At 41.3% G+C, this 19,000-nt stretch overlaps 1 protein-coding gene across 1 annotated transcript in view; it reads right to left on the bottom strand.

Annotated features, from left to right (window-relative positions):
- The window catches only part of LOC121957012 (insulin-like growth factor 2 mRNA-binding protein 1), a 58,668-nt gene extending 41,329 nt beyond the window's left edge, over positions 1–17,339 (bottom strand). The window contains exons 1-2 of the mRNA XM_042505498.1: positions 17,165–17,339; positions 16,020–16,080 (exon numbers count right to left, since the gene is read on the bottom strand). Of these exons, the coding sequence (XP_042361432.1) occupies positions 16,020–16,080; positions 17,165–17,339 (236 nt within the window). The remainder of the gene's footprint in view (positions 1–16,019; positions 16,081–17,164) is intronic.
- Between the last annotated feature and the right edge of the window lie 1,661 nt (positions 17,340–19,000).

The raw sequence follows: 19,000 nt of genomic DNA, 5'->3' as shown, positions 1-19,000 counted from the left end.
CTGATGGTCCGTTAGTGCAGGATGAACGGACAAAAGTAGTTGAGACATTTGTGCTGAAAATGACTTAACTGCAGACGAACTGTAACCTTCAAACTTTTAATATTTTTCCAACCCTGAGTTTAAAATGCAGCCTATTAAAGAAATTAAAGAAAATACTTTTGAGATCAGAATCAGAAATACTTCATTGATTCTTGGTGGGAAATTTAGATACATTATAGTCACTCACCTATATCAGCATTAAGATAATAAAAAAATGAATGTGTGTGTGTGTGTGTGTGTGTGTGTGTGTGTGTGTGTATTTTAACATATATAAATAGGAGAAGAGCTTTAGTAAGAATAAGAATATTATTTTAAAAGAATATTGTGACAACACAAATTATTGTACAACAAGACAGTGTTGTACAGAATTATTGTACCATTAAGTTGGTACTGCACCATTGAAAATATCAAAATAATAGATAAATGATGGGGTTGCAGCTGCTGATGGGAGAAACAAATCAAGGGGGCAATTCTAAATGGGGGAAAAAAACAAGCAGGAAAAACAGGCTACACGGATGGTTGGTGCATATGCACAAAAAAAATCTCATTTTGTACGGCATGTATTTCTTTTGTAGGAAGGCTTTTTTTTCTATTTGGGTGATGTCATCATTAGTAAAAATGACTCAATATCATCCAAGACAACTAAATCATGAGAGGAAACATAAACACAGAGCATCAAGCAGGCAAACTGCTGGGGAGCTGACAGACACAAAAACCAGGAAGAGGAAGGGGCAGAAGGATCCATAAGTGAAAGAGTAACTATAGAACCAGTCAATCAGAGCTCAGCATGTCATGTCTCCTGGCCAATCAGATACACAGGTGCTCTACAGGCTCCTTAATCTCCCATTTCTTTCTCATTACTGCTGAAAAAATGTTAAGAATTTAGGTCCAAGGTGTAATGTCCCCACCCCGTCCTCCCCGACACACACACACACACACACACTCACACACAGTATTGGGGACTTGTGAACTACATTTAAATTTAAATAGTAGCTTAGCAACATTTTGCAGCAGCTTGATGGGGTTCAGCTACATATTAGTTACAAAGTTAGACAAGTAATTTTTTTTTGTGGGTTTTTTGTGCAGTTAACTACTGAAACTATGAACAAATGTACTTTGTGCTTTTCTAGTCTTAAAGCACTTTCACACTATGAGTCACATTGACACACACATTCATACACTGGTGGCCAAAGTTACCATACATGGTACCACTCTGGTAAGCATTCACATACATTAATACAACGATGGAGCAGTCATCAAGAGAATTTTGGGGATCAGTATCGTGCCCAAGGATACTTAAACATGTTGACTGGAGGAGCTAGGGATCAAACCGCAATCCTTCCCCTTAGTGAATGACTCGCTCTGCATCCTGAGCCACGGCCACCAGCAAGAAATACTTTTGGTTCTCTGCTGTAATTGAACTTTGATTGACCACAGTTTTAGTCCAAAGTATTAATGAAAGCCATTTATGAATAAATGTTAAGGGAAGTTGTACCATATATTATTTCCATGTGACAAACAAATGACTGATTGACACACTGTCAGTTGGTTCAATTTTTTTACATAACGATCTGAACTACTTATAAGTAGCTTTAAATAACTACATTTCTGCCTCAGGTAGCTTTGCTGCAGTTCAGCATCTCCTGCTGTGAACTACTAACTGGTAGCCTAAAAACTTATTGCTCTTCCAACACTGCTCATGCAGGACATGTTGAGGTGATCAGACAGAGGGAGAATGTGTGAGTCATAATGTATGAATGTATGTAGAAATGTATGTCAGACAAAAACAGACGGAGGAAAACACAGACAGAAATCCAAGAAACTTCCCTGTGGACAGCCTGAGTGTGAGTTAGGGAGTTTAAGAGCAGTTTTGTGTGACATGATTGACAGAAACACTGACATGTAGAAGTACACCTGCCTGTGAAGCTGAGATGTAAATGAATAGCAAAATGCTGTAAGTGTGGACTTGACCCCGCCTCTTAGTCACATGATTCATTTTTCAAACCTACTTTTCTAACATGTCTGCTGTGTCTCTGAACATGCAAGCTCAAAGTAATTCATCTTATCGGATTCATATTTCAACTCATGAGTTTTTCTCAGCAGTGATGTCACTGATGTGTGTGAGGGACTCGGAGCAGGGGGAGCCCTCTCCTCTCTCAAATCATCTACCCTCTGATTTTGAAAGAATATTTTTAAAATTCATTTCTTCACTTGTTTGATTCTACCACTGATTTTACAACAATCTCGCCCCAAAAATCCATCACACTCAAACTGTTTCCTACTAACTGATATCCTGTTGGTTCATGCTTTGGACTGATTTCTCTCTGCTCATGTCTCCGCCCATCCCTGTCCCCTGAACTCCAGTGATGCACAGTATTTTTAAAAAAAGTCACAGTTACAGCATGTTCATAGATGTCAGTCAGTGTGGGATCATGTCTCTGTTTTCTATATAAACCCTGTCTCATGTCATAATTATGCACACTGACTGTTCCCAAGGAAGGGAAAAGTGGACAAACAGAGTGAAGGAATCAGAGAAAAGGAAAAAACTGGATTTTGTTCTTTAAGTCTATTAAGTTGTATTAAAAAGTGTCATGTAGGCTCTATTGTTAAGATGGTGTATGTTACAAGACATAAGCTGCTTAGTTCTCAAAATCCTGACCACTTGCTTTTTTATTTACAGAATGTACTTGTAGTTTTACTGTCAATACTTAAGTACATTTAATATCATAAAATAACTTTTGATACTTAAGTACAGTAAATGTCAGATACTTTAAGACTTTTGCTCAAGTAATATTTTAACAGGTGATTTCTACAAAAGTCATTTTCTGGTAAGAAATCTATATTTTTACTCAGGTATAGCTTTCAGGTACTTTACCCACCACTGACAAAAAAGAAACTTTCTTTAATAAAAGCAGGAGAGCAGTAACCACCTGCACAGCCCCTAAACTCAATTTATCTCACATAATTACTAATGGAGATTTTTAATTATTGTCTTAATATTTTGGGGATTTAGTTTAGATTGTATTTTTTTTTTTTTTTTTGGGTTTACAATGTTAATGGTATTTTTTTAATTGCATCCATTTTTTGTAGAGTTCAGTGGAAATGCAACAAGATCTGAGGCTATCTATTTGTACAGATGTGTGTGGAGCTGTTAATTGTTAAAGCCATCAGTTATGACACCAGTCACTCTGACACAGTTAGCACAATATAGTAGAAATTCACACACATCATTGTTCCAGTGTTTTAAGACAAAGGGGCATATATTCATTCAGCTCTATACAAGAATCCTAAACTCTAAACATATACAACAGTAACATCAATTAAAGACAATGTAATATTTAACTATTTCAAAATGATTGCTGCTAAAAGGAGAAACGGGAGCAAATGATACTACTCATTTCAAGATTAGTTGACAAAATGGTTGTAACTTCTTACACTCTAGATGTGATGAGATACAGTTTGATTTTAAATCACCAAATTCCTTTTTTGAATGAAAAATCTTACCAAGCATTTCATGTTTTTTCATTACATGTTTTCAGCAACTACATAAACATGCTGATATTTCATATTGAACTGATGTTCTGAAAAACAATAAAATCTGATGAGGCTGTAAACTACAAAATTACCCAACAATCTGCTGATTCAAAATAAATGAACACACACGCAGACACACACACACACACACACACACACACACACACACACACACACACACACACACTTTACAGTATCTCCCTTTGGGTGACAACGGAGCAGAACTGCACAGAGGCTGCCTCTCATGTGCACACACACTCTTCTTAACACACACACACACATTGCACAAGGAGCCCCATCCACCATGCAGACCCGACCCCTGGGCCCCAACCCCCCCACCCCCTCTTTTCTCTTTCTCTCTTCATTTCTTGGTTCTTCCTTTTCCCCCTCGCTGCTCATCGTTTCTCATGTAGTATACGCCGGTGTGGCATGCATGTAGTCAGATGTGTGTGTGTGTGTGTGTGTGTGTGCGTGTGTGTGTGTGTGTGTGTGTGTGTGTGTGTGTGTGTGTGCGTGCGTGCATAGTTTATTTTTAGTGAGCCAAACAGTGAGAGACGGCCAGAGTAAAAGAGAAAAAAAAGGAGAAAAAAAGAGCAAAAGACACAGAGGGAGAGTAAGAGATGGAAAGAGAGAGGACAGATGGTCTGAACCAGAGAGAAGAAACAATCAGAAAGATGGGGGTGGATGAGGGGAGGAGAGGGTTGGAGGGGTCTTTTTTAAAGAGACAGGACTCACTTACCCCTTCACCTACATAAGGCCTCCATCTATCTCCCTATCCTCTTTATTTTGTAAAAAAAAAAAAAAAAACTTGGGATATCAGGCCATTGCCATCAAATCCTTTAAACTTGTTTTAGATTAATTTGAACTATCTGTCCTTTTATTTAACTTTAAAAATAAGTAATTAAAAATCAAATAATTGTATAAGAATACATTTAATGGATCTGCATTCATCCACTGCCATCTATCCATAATTTATCAAAGGGTACTTACGCAATTAAGTTTTGCACTCTTAAAGTCGGGAAACACACATAACACAAATTAAAAACAAAAAAAAAGTCACAATGGAAGCAGCACAGATTTCCTGAATTTTAGTCTCTAATACTGATCCAAAGTCAACAAAAAAAATCAAAAGTAATAAATGCTATACCTCAGATTGCAACGCAGGCTTTACGTGAAAGTACAAACACTAATAATTCACACTGCTTTAAATACCAACAAATATGCTTCAGGAATATTCTTTGACTTATCTAAAGCTTTTAACACTGTTAATCATGACATCTTTCTCCAAAAATTGTCACACTGTGGGTTTAATCACTTACATATACAATTTGACAATTGTATTCATTATCCACGACAGTTTGTTGACATTTGTGTGTAGGGCCTTATAAGGCTACTACAAGTCAAGTAAATTTCATTTATAAAGCCCATTATCACAAAACACAGTTTGCCTCAGAGGGCTTTACAGCATACAACATCCCCTTGCCCTTAGACTCTCACATTGTCTCAGGAAAAACTCCCCAAACACGTACAACAGGTGGAGTCCCACACGTCCGCCTTATTATTTTAATCATTTTATGTTTTTGCTTGATTTATGTTCCTTCTTCTTAATTTTTGCTCTTTTATTCTATGTTTGCTTGTTTGTTGACTTTTGTTGAATAAATGACTTTGCTTTTATTGCTTACTGAGGTTAAATGTCACCTGCACAACTTGCTTCCTCTTTTGTTGTTGTGTTTTGCAGTTTTTTCTTTAATGAGCAATTAAATAATAATAATAATAATAATAACAACACTATTCAATAACAAGTTACAAAATGCTTTACAAAAGCATAAAATCAAGAGAGGTTACCAGATAAATAATAAATACAAGTATGATTGGTACAGTAATAATCAAGTGAGGTATAAATTACTAAAACACTGTTGAATCAAGGAAAAAAAAACGATGAAGGAAAGTAATTCTGAAAAGGTGCATTTTGAAGAGAGATTTGAGAGGAGAAACAGCGCTGGGCTGCCTGATCTCAAGACTCCAGAGGCTCTCTCTCCTCTGGTTTTCAGGCCTTGACCTAACAATTCCTCCCAGACCTCTGAAGGAGGATACCAGGCTGCATTCAGACTCAAAAGTGTCAGTGATAGAAGGGGGGACATCAAATATGCTTTAAACATTTAAATTTTAAAATTAATTCTAAAACATGCAGCCAACTAGTGTATGATGCTAAGAGGTGTTGTGTGTTTTTGTGAATACATATGCTGCTGCATTTTGAATGGTTGAAGTTTGGATTTCATTTCATTGTAAATTACCTCAACTTGTAAACACACCTCTTTGTAAATTTTACATTTTTGTCACTGTAGCATAATGCTAAGTTTGAAAACATTGCATTCTTTGTATTTATCATTTTCTGTTCATTTTATGGGGGCTTGTGTGTGTGTGTGTGTGTGTGTGTGTGTGTGTGTGTGTGTGTGTGTGCGCACATAAACTAAACCAAAATCTTACTCTGCTTTTTCTTTGTACAAAAGTAACAATCATCTGCTGAATATTTAAGAGCAGCAAAACAAACATTTCTTTACAGATCATTCATAAACGATACTGTATGAAAGAGATGATAAAATACACAGCCCCATATTCTGTGTAAAACCACACATGAAAGTTCAGTCGAATCAGTGCAGGAAGTCCAATAAATAAATGTAGAAATCCTTTGTTATAAGTCCTCCATTGTATTTTTTCCTTGAAATAAATTACAAAAAATTGACTCGAACGTATTATTATTGTTATTATTATTATTATTATTATTGTTATTATTATTATTACTATTATTATTATCAAGTAAATGTGGAGTATTTCATACAGTGTTCTGTTACAATGTATCATATTATATTAGATGATATATTCTGTATGACCATTTTTAATTTGTTAAGTATATTAACCTTTTGAAATCTGAGCAATTGGCCTGAAATATTTCAAAACACATCATAGGAAAGCAATGAGCAACTTGTCAAGAAATGATCCAAAAAATTGGCAAGAAATTAGTAAAAGTTACCAGAAAACTTCTTGAAAATTAGTACACAAAAAAGAAAAGTAAAAAAAACAAACAGACAAAAGAAAATGAACTGGAAAAAGTGCTTAAAATAATATCCTCTAAATAGATTACTATAATATAATTTTAAATCTATAATCATAATAAATATATATGTAGTTCTCCTCTTACAAAGTTGCTCATTACCTTTTTTCTATGTTTTTAGAACAAAGCTAACCCATTTGTTCAGGTTTCAAAGGTTTAAATGCTTGTGAAAGGAGAACTGCTAATGAAAACTGATGTTGTGTTTAAGCTGTAAAAAAAGATGTTATGTCTAAGTAGAATACTGAAATATTATACAAAAGCACTTCACATTTTTACTTAAACACAGTATTTGGGTAAATTTTCCACCACTGGCAAAATCCAATATGATTAGGGCTGCAGCTAATCATTCCTTTCATGATCAGTAATTCATTCATTATTTTCTTAATGTCCACTTCAGTTTCCCTCAGCCCTAAAGTAAATTATTCACACTTCACCTGAACTAGAATACACTGCTGCACAGGATGGGGACAGGGACGGGGACAGGGACTTGTGTTGGTAAAGGATCTCTTCCAGGTCAGTATGGACAGAAGGAATTATTATTACAGTAAGCTGTAGCTCAACAGTAATGTTTTAAGACTGACTTCAGACTGATGACATCAGTGCTCAGGACACTAACTAAGATATTAGATTAACTTAATTATTAGATTAACTAAGATATTCTATGAGACCTGAAACAATCCACCCTGTCCTCTTCACTGAATCTCACAGCAGTAACCTCTTCTGTCTATGTGTTCTGAAACTAATGATGTTCCAATGCAAATAGGGGACACAGTCCTAAACCACAGAGTGGACTCTTTGGTTTCAGACCTGCGGCTCCACAAATATGCGGAGCAGCAGCAGGCTGTCTAATCAGATTTTAACACCACTATCCCCCAAATAGTTTGTCCAAGAAACTCGGCTGACATCAGATTTATAACACATGCATCTACGTTTCGGTTCCTCTGTGGATCCCTTCATCTGTCTGTCTGCCTCTGTCTCTATCACTCGTTCCCCTGAGAGCATGGCAACAGACTGAGGGAGAGAAACGGGGAAAAGGGAGGATTTACAAGAGAGAGGGGCATAAATTTTCTGTACCAGAGAGAGAGAGAAGAGATGAGAGTCTCTGAAAGAATAAACAGAGGGAGGGAGAGAGGGAGGAGAAAGTCAGAGCACGCGTGTAGTGAGGGAGAACCTATTGGCTGCTCTGTCTCTGCACCGAGCGACCGCCTCCCTCGCTGCTCGCAGGTGCTGCCACCATACGATTGGTCGCACCCCCATTGCACCCTCCGCCCACCGTCACCTCCTCCTCCTCCTGCCAGCCATTAGAAGAGAGCGAGACAAACCATGGCGTGCTACTGCTACTCTGAGCCCTTCTCTCCCTCTCTGCTGCTGCTGCTGCTGCTGCTGCTGCTGCGAGAGAGCCCCGGCTACACTCTCATGCATGACACAGTATGAGTGCATTTAAAGTTGCAGCACACTGAACATCATGCACAGAGGGGGGAAAAAGGAGCACGGCTGCAGCTCTTGGAGTGATAACAGAATCGAATAGAGGAGTCCTACTTACAAAAAGACAAACATACAAAGTGAAATATGAGAAAATAGAGATATCTAACAGCTGCACAGTAAAAGATTCATGAGTGAGTTAGTTTAAGAGAAACTGGAGAGGAAATGTAAACAGAGAGAGATAGAGTTCTTACAGACCCTGCAGACCACCTCTTTTCAGAGAAAAGATACACATATCTGTGACCTGCTGGCTGGTGCATTTTACTCCCATTTGCACTCAATTAAGAGAAAACCTTTTTTCTTGCTAAAGACTGAAATGTAAAGAGATGCTTCCAACACAGGTGGTGAGGTGAGAGCAGACTCTTCAGTCAGCTTTTATGTTCAAACCAAGCTGGAATTTTGATGACAGAGCAGATATGAATAAGGTGTAATGATGGCGTGAACACATGCAAATGGCAGCTATGAACAGTTGTGGACATCACCCGAGCACCAGAGTTATATTTTTAATGTTATGTTGTCTGCTGTCCTGCTGAAGTGTCCTTGAACAACAACCTGAATGTCCTCCACCTCCAAAGGCTCAGAACTAAGGAGCAGCAGTCTCCATCACACAGGAACTCTGAATTAACATGTTTCAGAATCTGACGACAAAATGAGCCAGTTCTCGCAGCAGCAGAGCAGTGACTTCCAAATGTGCTGACTGTTCATTAGTGTTTCAGCTGAGCATCGTCAGAGAACAGGTGGTGATATAGGTCGACAGTTGCGTCATCTCACATCGTCTGTGTCTTGGACAAAAAGTTGCATTTAAATAAACCATAAATATTCCAGCCGATGGCCAGCTAGCATGTACGTTCTGTGCGTGCATGAAAGGAAATAACTCTCCATACCAGCAGACAGCAGAACTATTTTCACTATTCAAAAAGGAAAACAGGAAATCCAACAGGATGGAAGAATTAGAAGAATGGAATCAAGACTTTAGTCAGCCAGTTAGTACAACCTGATAGTGGAAGAACAAAACATATTTGTCATTTGCTAGCCAACATAGCACAAACAAACATTTTTGTTTACAAGATAAAGGAATAAAAAAATCTTACTTAATATAATAAGATTGTTTTGACCTCATTCCGTCTTGACTTTAGCTCTTTGTGTACTTTCCTCATTTCCATTTCTCTCTCATGCATTGAGCTGAACGGCCAATAAGAGTGATTTCATTCACTGATGGGCTCCACCATTTCTCACACCAATTCAACCTGCTGAATCGGCTGAAATACAGTCAAACAAAGGCCAACGAGTGCCAACAGTGCAGGACACGCCACAAAAACTATGGGCAACAGACGCTCACTGTCGGCCCGGCATTGACCATCAGCCCACTGTCTGCTTGGTATGTCAGGGCCTTAAGGCTGCATGTGAGTGAAGTCAACAAAATCCTTTTTACACAGAAATTCACTGATACGGCCGTAACAAAAACCAACTGGTGCCTAACAACAGCGGCATCATGCCGCCCCGCTGTATGATTTTAGACAGCATGACAGCATCGCAGAAGCAAAAGAGTCGTGGTGGGCGTGACATGTAACTCTACAGCATCGCCCTATAGTGTGACATGTAACATGTGCGTCAGCAGTGCTTTTTGAACAGTAACAATGACATGACATGTCAATAACAACTGCTGTTATGGCAGCTGATCTCACCCTCTGCTCCCAATCTCACTGTCAGCCCAATATGCAGACATTTATGGCCACTGTTCTTCTTCTTTAAGTTTGCTGCTAACTGCTTATAGCTGCTTATTAAAAATCCTGGAATGGGTCACACGAATAATATGCAAAATGTCACACGCGTCCTATCTTGCCGGCTGTTCCTGTTATTCAGACATCAATTCATCACTGTTACTACCTGCTTAAAGGCGAGACAACTCTGTCCCCTCATGCTGTGATCAGACCTTAGATACAGACCAGGAAGGTGGATTCAAGTCCAACATTCCTGCCTTGAACAGGTGGTGTAAAAGTGGCTACAGAGACGTGCTCACTAATGAATGCGTCACCATAATATTTATGGAGCACTTTTCAAGGTACTCAAAGACACTTTAAAAAAACTTAAAAAAAAAAAAAAAAAACGATCATAAAATATAATACACTAAAATACACACACACATTAAATTTGACAAAAATCACTTTTCCCACACTGGATCTATGATAAGGGCTCAGAGCAGTTACTTTTAGAAACCAGTGTATGGGAGCCACTGGTACGTTGACTTGTCTTTATCATAAAATAAATATCTATACATGAAGATGTACGATACATTACGTTACGTTGCGTTGCGTTGCGTCACGTTGCGTTGCGATTCAACACAACATTATTGTCAGTTTACACTGAAACGAATTTTGCATTCTCAAACAGCTTCACTCAAGGAGTTCACACAAAAATTTGAGATACAATTATAAAAACAGCACAAAGATTAAAAAAAAAAACACCAAACAGTCATGACCATGATGTAGTGGTGGTGATGTATGAGCTTTGAACAGAGCTATCAACTGCACCAGCAAAACCTTTCTTATCCGGCTGGATGCCACTTAAGAAAAGATGTGAGTGTGCGGTCCTTCCATGTGGTTTGTCAACTTGTCTTCCCCAATTCAGTCAACTTGATATTAACATTTTACGGCAGCCAGGGCACTAACTTTTGAATTCACACACACAGTCATGGGAAACTGTTGTATATAGTGACACTTGACAGGCCGTAAGGTTGCTTGGCAATGCATACTCAGGCACTTCAGATATAGTTTAGATTTCTTTGAATAAAATGTGTTTTGGTCTTAGTGTACTGAAAGTGATAACTACAACACATGAGGATTAACACAAGACAACTGTTGCATTAGGCAGCTCAAAACAATAATGACATTTTCCATGACTGTTTCTTATCAAGGTCTGAAGCAATTAAAATACATTTGATTGTTTTTAGGTTTGTCATGTTTGAATGAAGTCTATGATAGATTAAGGATTAACTCATATTTGCCATGTAGGAGTCCATCCATGTATGTACAGCAGAGGGTGGAGTTCAGGAACTGATGTTACACACAATGAAATGCAAAGTGAAGACAAGGTGCGCTCTGTGTGCACCGACAGTTAGAACTAATGAATCAGGAGAGGAGGATGCTTATGAGGCTGCTTAAACAGGAGAGAGAGATTATGTCCTTCTTCTAAGAACCAAGCAGAGAGGAGCATTCTACAGCTTTGATGAGGAGGGGGAGGTGCGCCATGCCGTTTATTGTTCAAAATATTCTCCCATTGCTCATAGTCACAAATACGTTTATATTAATTAATTTGATATCAAACATATTGTGACACAGGAAATGTATTTCAAATGTTGTTATGGTGTATTACTGTGTGAACTATTTACATGTCAGCTAAACTTCTTTCAGTGTTCCTCTCCTTCACTGTGGGGTCCCACAGACCCTACTGTTCCAATTCTCAAAAATAAAATAGAACTATTACAAAATCCACAAATGTTTTCCTTTAGATATTTCTATTTTCGGATATTGTTAAAACAATTATCCATTTTAAGAAATTGATATCTCTAATGTGTATTTCTCCAATGTCTTATTTCAGATCTTGTTTTACTTGAGTGTAAATACTTTCAGTTATACTTCTACACCACGACATGTTTGTTATGCTGTGTTTATTTTTTAGATATTTATACTGCTATTATGTTTGTTGTTTTGTATGATTTTATTTCTATTTAAAGCATTATTAGTTTGCTTATTGTTTGTTTTCAATGTCCTTGTCCTCACTCAGCATAATTGAAATGAGGGTCTCCCTCAACAAATTTCCCATGTCTTAGATAAAGGTTTGGATGACTGAATGAACAAATTTTTTGTTAATTTCTTGATTTTGTTAGAGGTATGTTGCTTGTGTTTGGGGTCAGACCCTGTTTGAACTCTGAATGAACAAACTGTCCTAAAACTCTAATCCAACAGATTAGAGTTTAGCATGTAAAGACAACTGACATCTCTGGTTTCAGAGTGTTGTTGGTAAGACTGAAGCTGTCCAGTAGTTTTGGTAGATCCTAAAGAACCTCAATAGACTCCAGACAGGGAGTGAATTTCAATCCAAGTGACATTCAATTAATTAGTATCTAACCAACAATAGTTAAAAATGAAAATATGAAATTTTCTTCAAACCTATATGCTAATTTTTTACTTTTAGACCAGGCTGCAAACTAAAGAGAAGATCTGTTTTTGATGTTTGAGTTAAAACCTCACAATCATCCTAAACACTGCAATTAATCTGTGTTCGCAAAGCACCTCTACTGAGCACTGTACACTCCACCAATACTCCACAATACCAGGAGCACAGAGCAGCTGAAAAACAGGCTGCACTGACTCTTTGGAGGGGGACATTTCAAAACACTGAAATCATTTCATTTAAAAAAATCACTGTTATTTTCTACGAATATTGTTTGTGTTGCACTTACAGAATAAAGACAGAATTACTTTAGGAAACCAACCCTTTACTTCAATTAGAAAAGATCATTTTTCATGTCCCTTGTTGCTGCAACAAACTGTGCTTTTGCAAAACCAGAGGGGATTTCTCTTTTTTTATTCAATTCAAACTGCAGATGGACTTGAGATGGACAGTTTGTTCATCGTTCAGAGGCAGTCGAGGAATTCAGTGATGGTGGTGGGTGTCACTGCTGTTCTAGCTTGGCCTCACACTCACTTCAGCCATTCTTCTCTCCACAGAGGATGGCCTGCTCCCTCTGAGCAGCCCCCACCCCCAAAACCCCACTGCTGCACCCCTCCCAACTCTTCCTCCTACTCCTCCACCTCTCCTGCTGACCTCAGCCTGACACACATTTCAATCAACTTCATCATGAATATCACGATTGTCGCCCTCTATCTCACAGAAGCCATTTCTGACCCATACACACATACATCGTGCATGTCTACATCATGGACATGGTCAGGGGTAGGACGGCCATGGGCGGCGCCCCCTGCAGCCTATAGGGGGGTCAGCACAAGCACCAAGAGAAGAGAAAGAAGGAATTGAAGGAATTGAATTGGTCAGCACAAGCACCAAGAGAAGAGAAAGAAGGAATTGAACCCTGGAACTTCCCCTTACAGTTCTGCCCCTTTCCCCCTCACATTAAGGGTTTGTTTGCCCCCCCACACACACACACTGTGAAATACATACACACACACACACATTAACATACATACACAAACACACACACACGCACACACACACACCTCCACTGAGGGTCCATGTCATTAAATTATTGCACCAGGGCAACTTTATGGTGTTATTTATTATAGAAATCATATTATGGTGTATTTTAAAACAAATACTAGGACTGCACTGACACTGACACACACACACACACACACACACACACACACACACACACACACACACACAGCAGAACATACTTTGATAGTTTGATTCAAGAGAAAAGCCTGAAATGACATGAAACAGAAGAAAATAATGGGGAATTATGTGTCCATTAATTAACAAACTTCAACACATCACCGGAGACAAACAGCGGTGTGCGCACGCAGTGAAACGCTCACAATGAATGCGCCACTGAAATGTTTTACAGCTGGGAGGGTTTAAATATTTACTATATGAATTTGTACATTTGTGTGAAGCCAAACACCACACAAAGGAGGCTATATGTGTGACGTCAGTTTTTAAACACACCAGTTTCAGACGTAATTTGGATAATTTGGCTCGCGCCACCTGAGTATATGAACGGCCATTTTAAAATGGGTATGAATCCCCTCGTGCTGTGTAAGTGTGAACACTGAACCAGTTTGAGACAGGGACAGGGTGAGCTAAGCTCGTGCAGGGCGCCGGCAGCACACAGAGAGGCTGCAGCCTGCTCCGTCCTCCTCTTGCTCCTCTCTGTGCTTCGCCATTTTGCCCTCACTGCCTGAGGTGGAGTTACTCCTCTCTGCGTGGACGCACCACGTGTTGTGGAGCCACGGAGGGCCCCAGCTCGCCCACGGTGGCCCCCTTCTCACAGATCACCTTTCTCATTCTTGCTCTTCAAGGTTACAACGGGGAAGGTGTAGGACACAAACACAGCGCCATCTCAATGATTCAGCGCGTGGCGGGGGGATCACTAGAGACTCGAGCAGCCTCCATGTTGCTTTCTTCAACATGGCGAGTGACCTGTTAGTGCTGTATGACACCAACTCACAGCCACACTGCCCGCGCACAACACCGAGCATCTGCGCTCAAACCACACTGCGGGGATTTTTGCGCCACAGCCATGTTGCTATATATCTCCATGGTGTGCCCTGGCGGCGCAAGGCGCCCGCTCAAAACCAGCTCAAATTTAAATAATTTGGCCACAATCACGCAAAATGTCATGAAAATGTATTCATCAAAATGTTAGAAATTATTTTAAGTTAATTGTGAAGCAGCAGGGTGAGAAGTGTCGCTGGTCTCTGTGAACATGAGATCCACATATATGTGCACGCATGTGGCCAAATGGCGGAACATGGAGGACTGCGCTCACTGCTCACCTCGTATCTGTGCCAAAGGTTACAGGCATGAATGACGGCCTATAGGCGAATTCCATAATACTGTTTAAAGCAGGTCAAGTCCGTGTGTGAGCACGGAGCTCTGACCCGCTATGGACCCGAGCCTTTCTGCGGACACCCGAAGATTCACCTCCATGTTTCTGTTGAAACGCGTTGGAATCAGGATGAGACGGACGGCGTTTTAAATGCGCAGATATTCACACCACTATCCCATTTTAATTTCACCAATTGCTACCAAAACTAAAAGGCTTTGTATCCAATTTAAAAATTACAGTTATTCTGTAATGTATTGTGTAATTATTACGAATAATAATTACAAACAAGTAGCCGTGTTTTACAGGAAATTAATTAGATTCCACAGAAGACCTAAACTTAATACATTCCGATTTTTTCAATAATCAGGACTCTGTTAAATCACACGAATTACAGCGATACATTTCGACAGCACATATTTTTATGAGCCTACATTAATAAATAAATACATTACAAATACACATACAACGAAATTATCAGACTGGCAACAAGGCCATCATAACGAATTTGATCTTTTTAAAAAAAAAATAATTTGTAGTCACAGCTGAATGTTATTCAAAATATCTCTCTCTCTCTCTCTCACACACACACACACACACACACACACACACAGAGTAAACTAATTTGGTAAAAATCTATATGCAAGGGAAAATGTGTATATTATACACAATTATACACAAGTATGTCTCAAAAGTCAAGTCAAATCAATTTTATTTATAAAGCCCATTATCACAAAACAGTTTGCCTCAGACAAAAGATTTAGAAACTTTCTGGACATAGAAACACCTGCAGGGCACACACATTTCCCTCTCTACTTATTTCACTGTCTGTAGTCAAATTAGTCAGAAGATGAGAATGAAAGGTTGGGCCTGCAGCTCCTGCTCCGGGCTTTTATATGAATATTATCCGTACATGTTTTGTGGCTCCACTCACAAACACCATTAAAAAAAACCTAGCAAAGCCCAGCTGCCCTGCAGGCTGCAGGCAGCTGAAGCTGTCACAGTTCAGCTCCACAGCAATGGCTGACAAAGTTGAGGCTTCACAGTCCCAACCAAGCAACACCAAAAAAAAAAAAAACAACCACAATCACCAAACACAAACTGCACACAGCTGGGACACCAGAGGACACATGGACACATTTTAGAGGGACACTTGATGGAAACTGAGCAGTTAAATGTTTGGACAGAGAGAGTCCATGAAAGAAAGGCTGGATAATGTGATGCAACACATGAGAGGGGTCTTGGGGGGGGAGGGGTGACACGGAGCTCAACACTGTTCAGTACCTTTGCTTCTTGGGGACAGAGTGCTCCACCTCGATACACTTCCCGTGAAGTTCCACTTTACCTGGAAAAAATACAAATTTAAAATAAAACCCAGGGTTCACACTAAACTGGCTACATGCTAACTGTAGGCCTAAAGGGGGCATGCTGTGTCCTACAGGGGATAGGCTGTGTCCCACAGGGAACAGGCTTTGTCCACAGGACTCTGCTAAAGTGGAGAGCTAACTTTTTGAAACTGAAGGCTTTTTTAAAGAACTCCAAAGCAGTGAAAGCAAGCTAAGGACAGAGTGTTCACAGGGCCCGAAAGTGACCTGTGTGTCACTTGTCCCCCATAATGAGCTGCTCAGAGCCTTTCTGATACACTATGACAGCCATACCGATATAAATGTCCTTTGTGTCCACGTATGAGAGGGGACTTTTGGTGGGCTATTTGATGAGGTTAGGTGTAGAAGGAGCAAAGGAGCTGACATGGCGCTCCTCCTCATGTTAGTGTGTAAATGAGGAGAAACAGGCCAGAGACAGGCACCGGGGCTGGACTCGGCTCTGACAGCACCGGAGCCGCTCGTGGAGCCCGCGGAGCTGCTGCGGGGCCTGTGTGCGGAGGTCCACGGTGGAGAAGGTTCCTATCTTTGTCATACTGGTGTGCCGGCTTAAAGGGGGAGGGGAGGCTTCACAATCTATCACAGGAGAGGAACGCTACTCATTTCCGAAGCCGGGCGTAAAAGAAATCCAAAAATCACTCACACGCGTACACCGGCCGGACACACACACGCTCATCACCGGCCTATAAATCAGTGTTCGGTTTGGAAAGAATATCATGAAGAGGTACTTTACGTTCGCTAGGCTCCGGCTTTACGGTATAGGCTAGCTTTACGTTCTCACAATGTGTTCCTCCCCCTGTGAAAGTTGAACGGCTCCCCGGGCGCACGGCTCTTTACACATCATTACACTAGCATCAATAAAATAACGCTGTGGATTTATTTGGATGTGGCGTGTTGAGCGGAATGCTCGGGGTGGACGGGGAGAGAAAGTGGGGCACACGGCTGGAGTTGCAGCCGGAGCCGTGCACCGGCACCACCGCTCCCTTAGAATGAATGAAACTAAAGGTGGGAGACTAGTGTGGCGGTCAGTAGTCCGCCGTAACTCACCAGAAAACGTCTCGATAGCCTTCATGGCCCACTGATCGTCCGGACAATCCACAAACGCGTAGCCGCTTTTCATGAGAAACTGTCCGGAGTACGGGATCTTGTGGTCGTCAAAGGTTTTTCCTAAGTCCTCGGCAGTCACGCTGTCGCCTAGATTCCCAATGTAGAGCTTGTGCATGGCGGAAACTGTTTATCCAAGTCCAAAAACAACAAAGGGGAAAAGCCCAGAATAACTCAGCTAAAAAAGTTTCTCTCCTAAATTTGCAAATAGCGCAACAAGATAGTGTCGCACTTGCCAACCTGACTGAAAGTGGGAGTCGCGCGCTAGAGGGCAAGAATCTCTAAAAAGAACAGCAAGATCCTAAAAGAATACACATGGGGGCTAGTGACAATTCTTCTCAGAAAACTCAAATCAAAGAAAAGTGAAAAGAGTAAAAACAGATGAATGTTTGCTGTAAATCCAGGAGAAGAAGTGGAGCAGAAGAAGAGTCGCAGCAGCCGGGCCCGGCAGGAGGAGAAACAGCAGCAGCTACAGCCTCTCTGTCTCTATGGAGGAGGAGGAGGAGGAGGAGGAGGAGGGGGAGGAGGAGGAGGGTTGGACTGGGTGGATTTGGTGATGGCTCTATGGTGGAGGAGTAGCAAAAACTATGGCGGGATCTGGTCGGGAAAATGTTTTGCTCTCTCTCTCTCTGAGCTGCCGGCAGAGGCTTACGCCGCCCCTCCACCGACTCCAGTTCGCGTTTTTTTTTTTTTCTCTCTTTTTTTTTTGTTTGAAAAGGGGAAAGCACGTGGTCTGTTTGGAGTAGGTTAGGGAGAGGAGGAAGGGGAGGGCATCCCCCTCTCATCCTAGGGTATTCACCAGATGAGCGCGTGTGTAGGCTACATGTGCGCGCACGGGCACACAAGCCGAGCCCCCTGATTCCGCGCTGTGCACGCTCACTCTCTACTGTCCGCGTGCACGCTTGCAGGTTGTGTGCTGTAGCGAGGCTTTATGCAACATGACGCGGACACACATGCGCTTTACGCGTCTCTGCGGGCTCAGATGAGATTGGGTGGAGGGAGCGTACACCGGTATGTGAGCTCGGGCAGCACGGGCCGGGCCGTGTTCCTGCCCCGGTGCTCAATAACTGGAGGCCTGGGCGAAGAAAGCATCCACATTTAAATAACAAGGCGTTTTATAGCCGAGCACCCCCATCCTCTGAGCTTGATGCGTGCCCAAGAAGTTAGCGGTCATCATGTTACATAAATGACCTATGGCGAACCTCGGGCTGTAAGAGCGGGGAACAAAAGGCCCAGGGCCCCTTTTTGCCCCAGGGGCCGCTAGGGAACTGCTACCGGAACCCGCGAAAAGCCTCCTCACCCTGATACTCTGTTACCAGACCCCCGACTTCAACCGTGTCTCCGCCGCTGGAGCCTGCGGGCCGCCAGCTCTCAGAGAAAATGGTGGGGGTGTTTCTGAGATGCTCAGTGAGGTCATGGCTTCAAACCGGCTGCAGCTCGGTATGCCAACCTCACGTTAGCTTGACTCTCTCTCTTCTGTTCCTCTGTGTGTGTGTGTGTGTGTGTGTGTTTGTGGCGCAGAGGAAATGACAGAATGGCGCAGTTGCCGGGCTACAGCAGCGCACACTGCAGGCGTCTCTCTGCGCAGATGGAGGCTTCTCAAAATGGAGGCAGTGTGTGACGCACAGCCCTGCCTCTCCAACACACACATACATACACACACTTTTGGACAGGTATGGAGCTGTGTGTTAAAGATTCTGTACTGTGTGTCAGAGGCCATGTAGACTTTATAGTCTTGCTCACGCACGTGTAACGTGGCACTCTCGCCCGCTTGGCTAG

Source organism: Plectropomus leopardus, chromosome 17 (genome assembly GCF_008729295.1).
Source record: "Plectropomus leopardus isolate mb chromosome 17, YSFRI_Pleo_2.0, whole genome shotgun sequence".
NCBI lineage: Eukaryota > Metazoa > Chordata > Actinopteri > Perciformes > Serranidae > Plectropomus > Plectropomus leopardus.
This window is presented reverse-complemented; position numbering and strand designations above follow the sequence as displayed.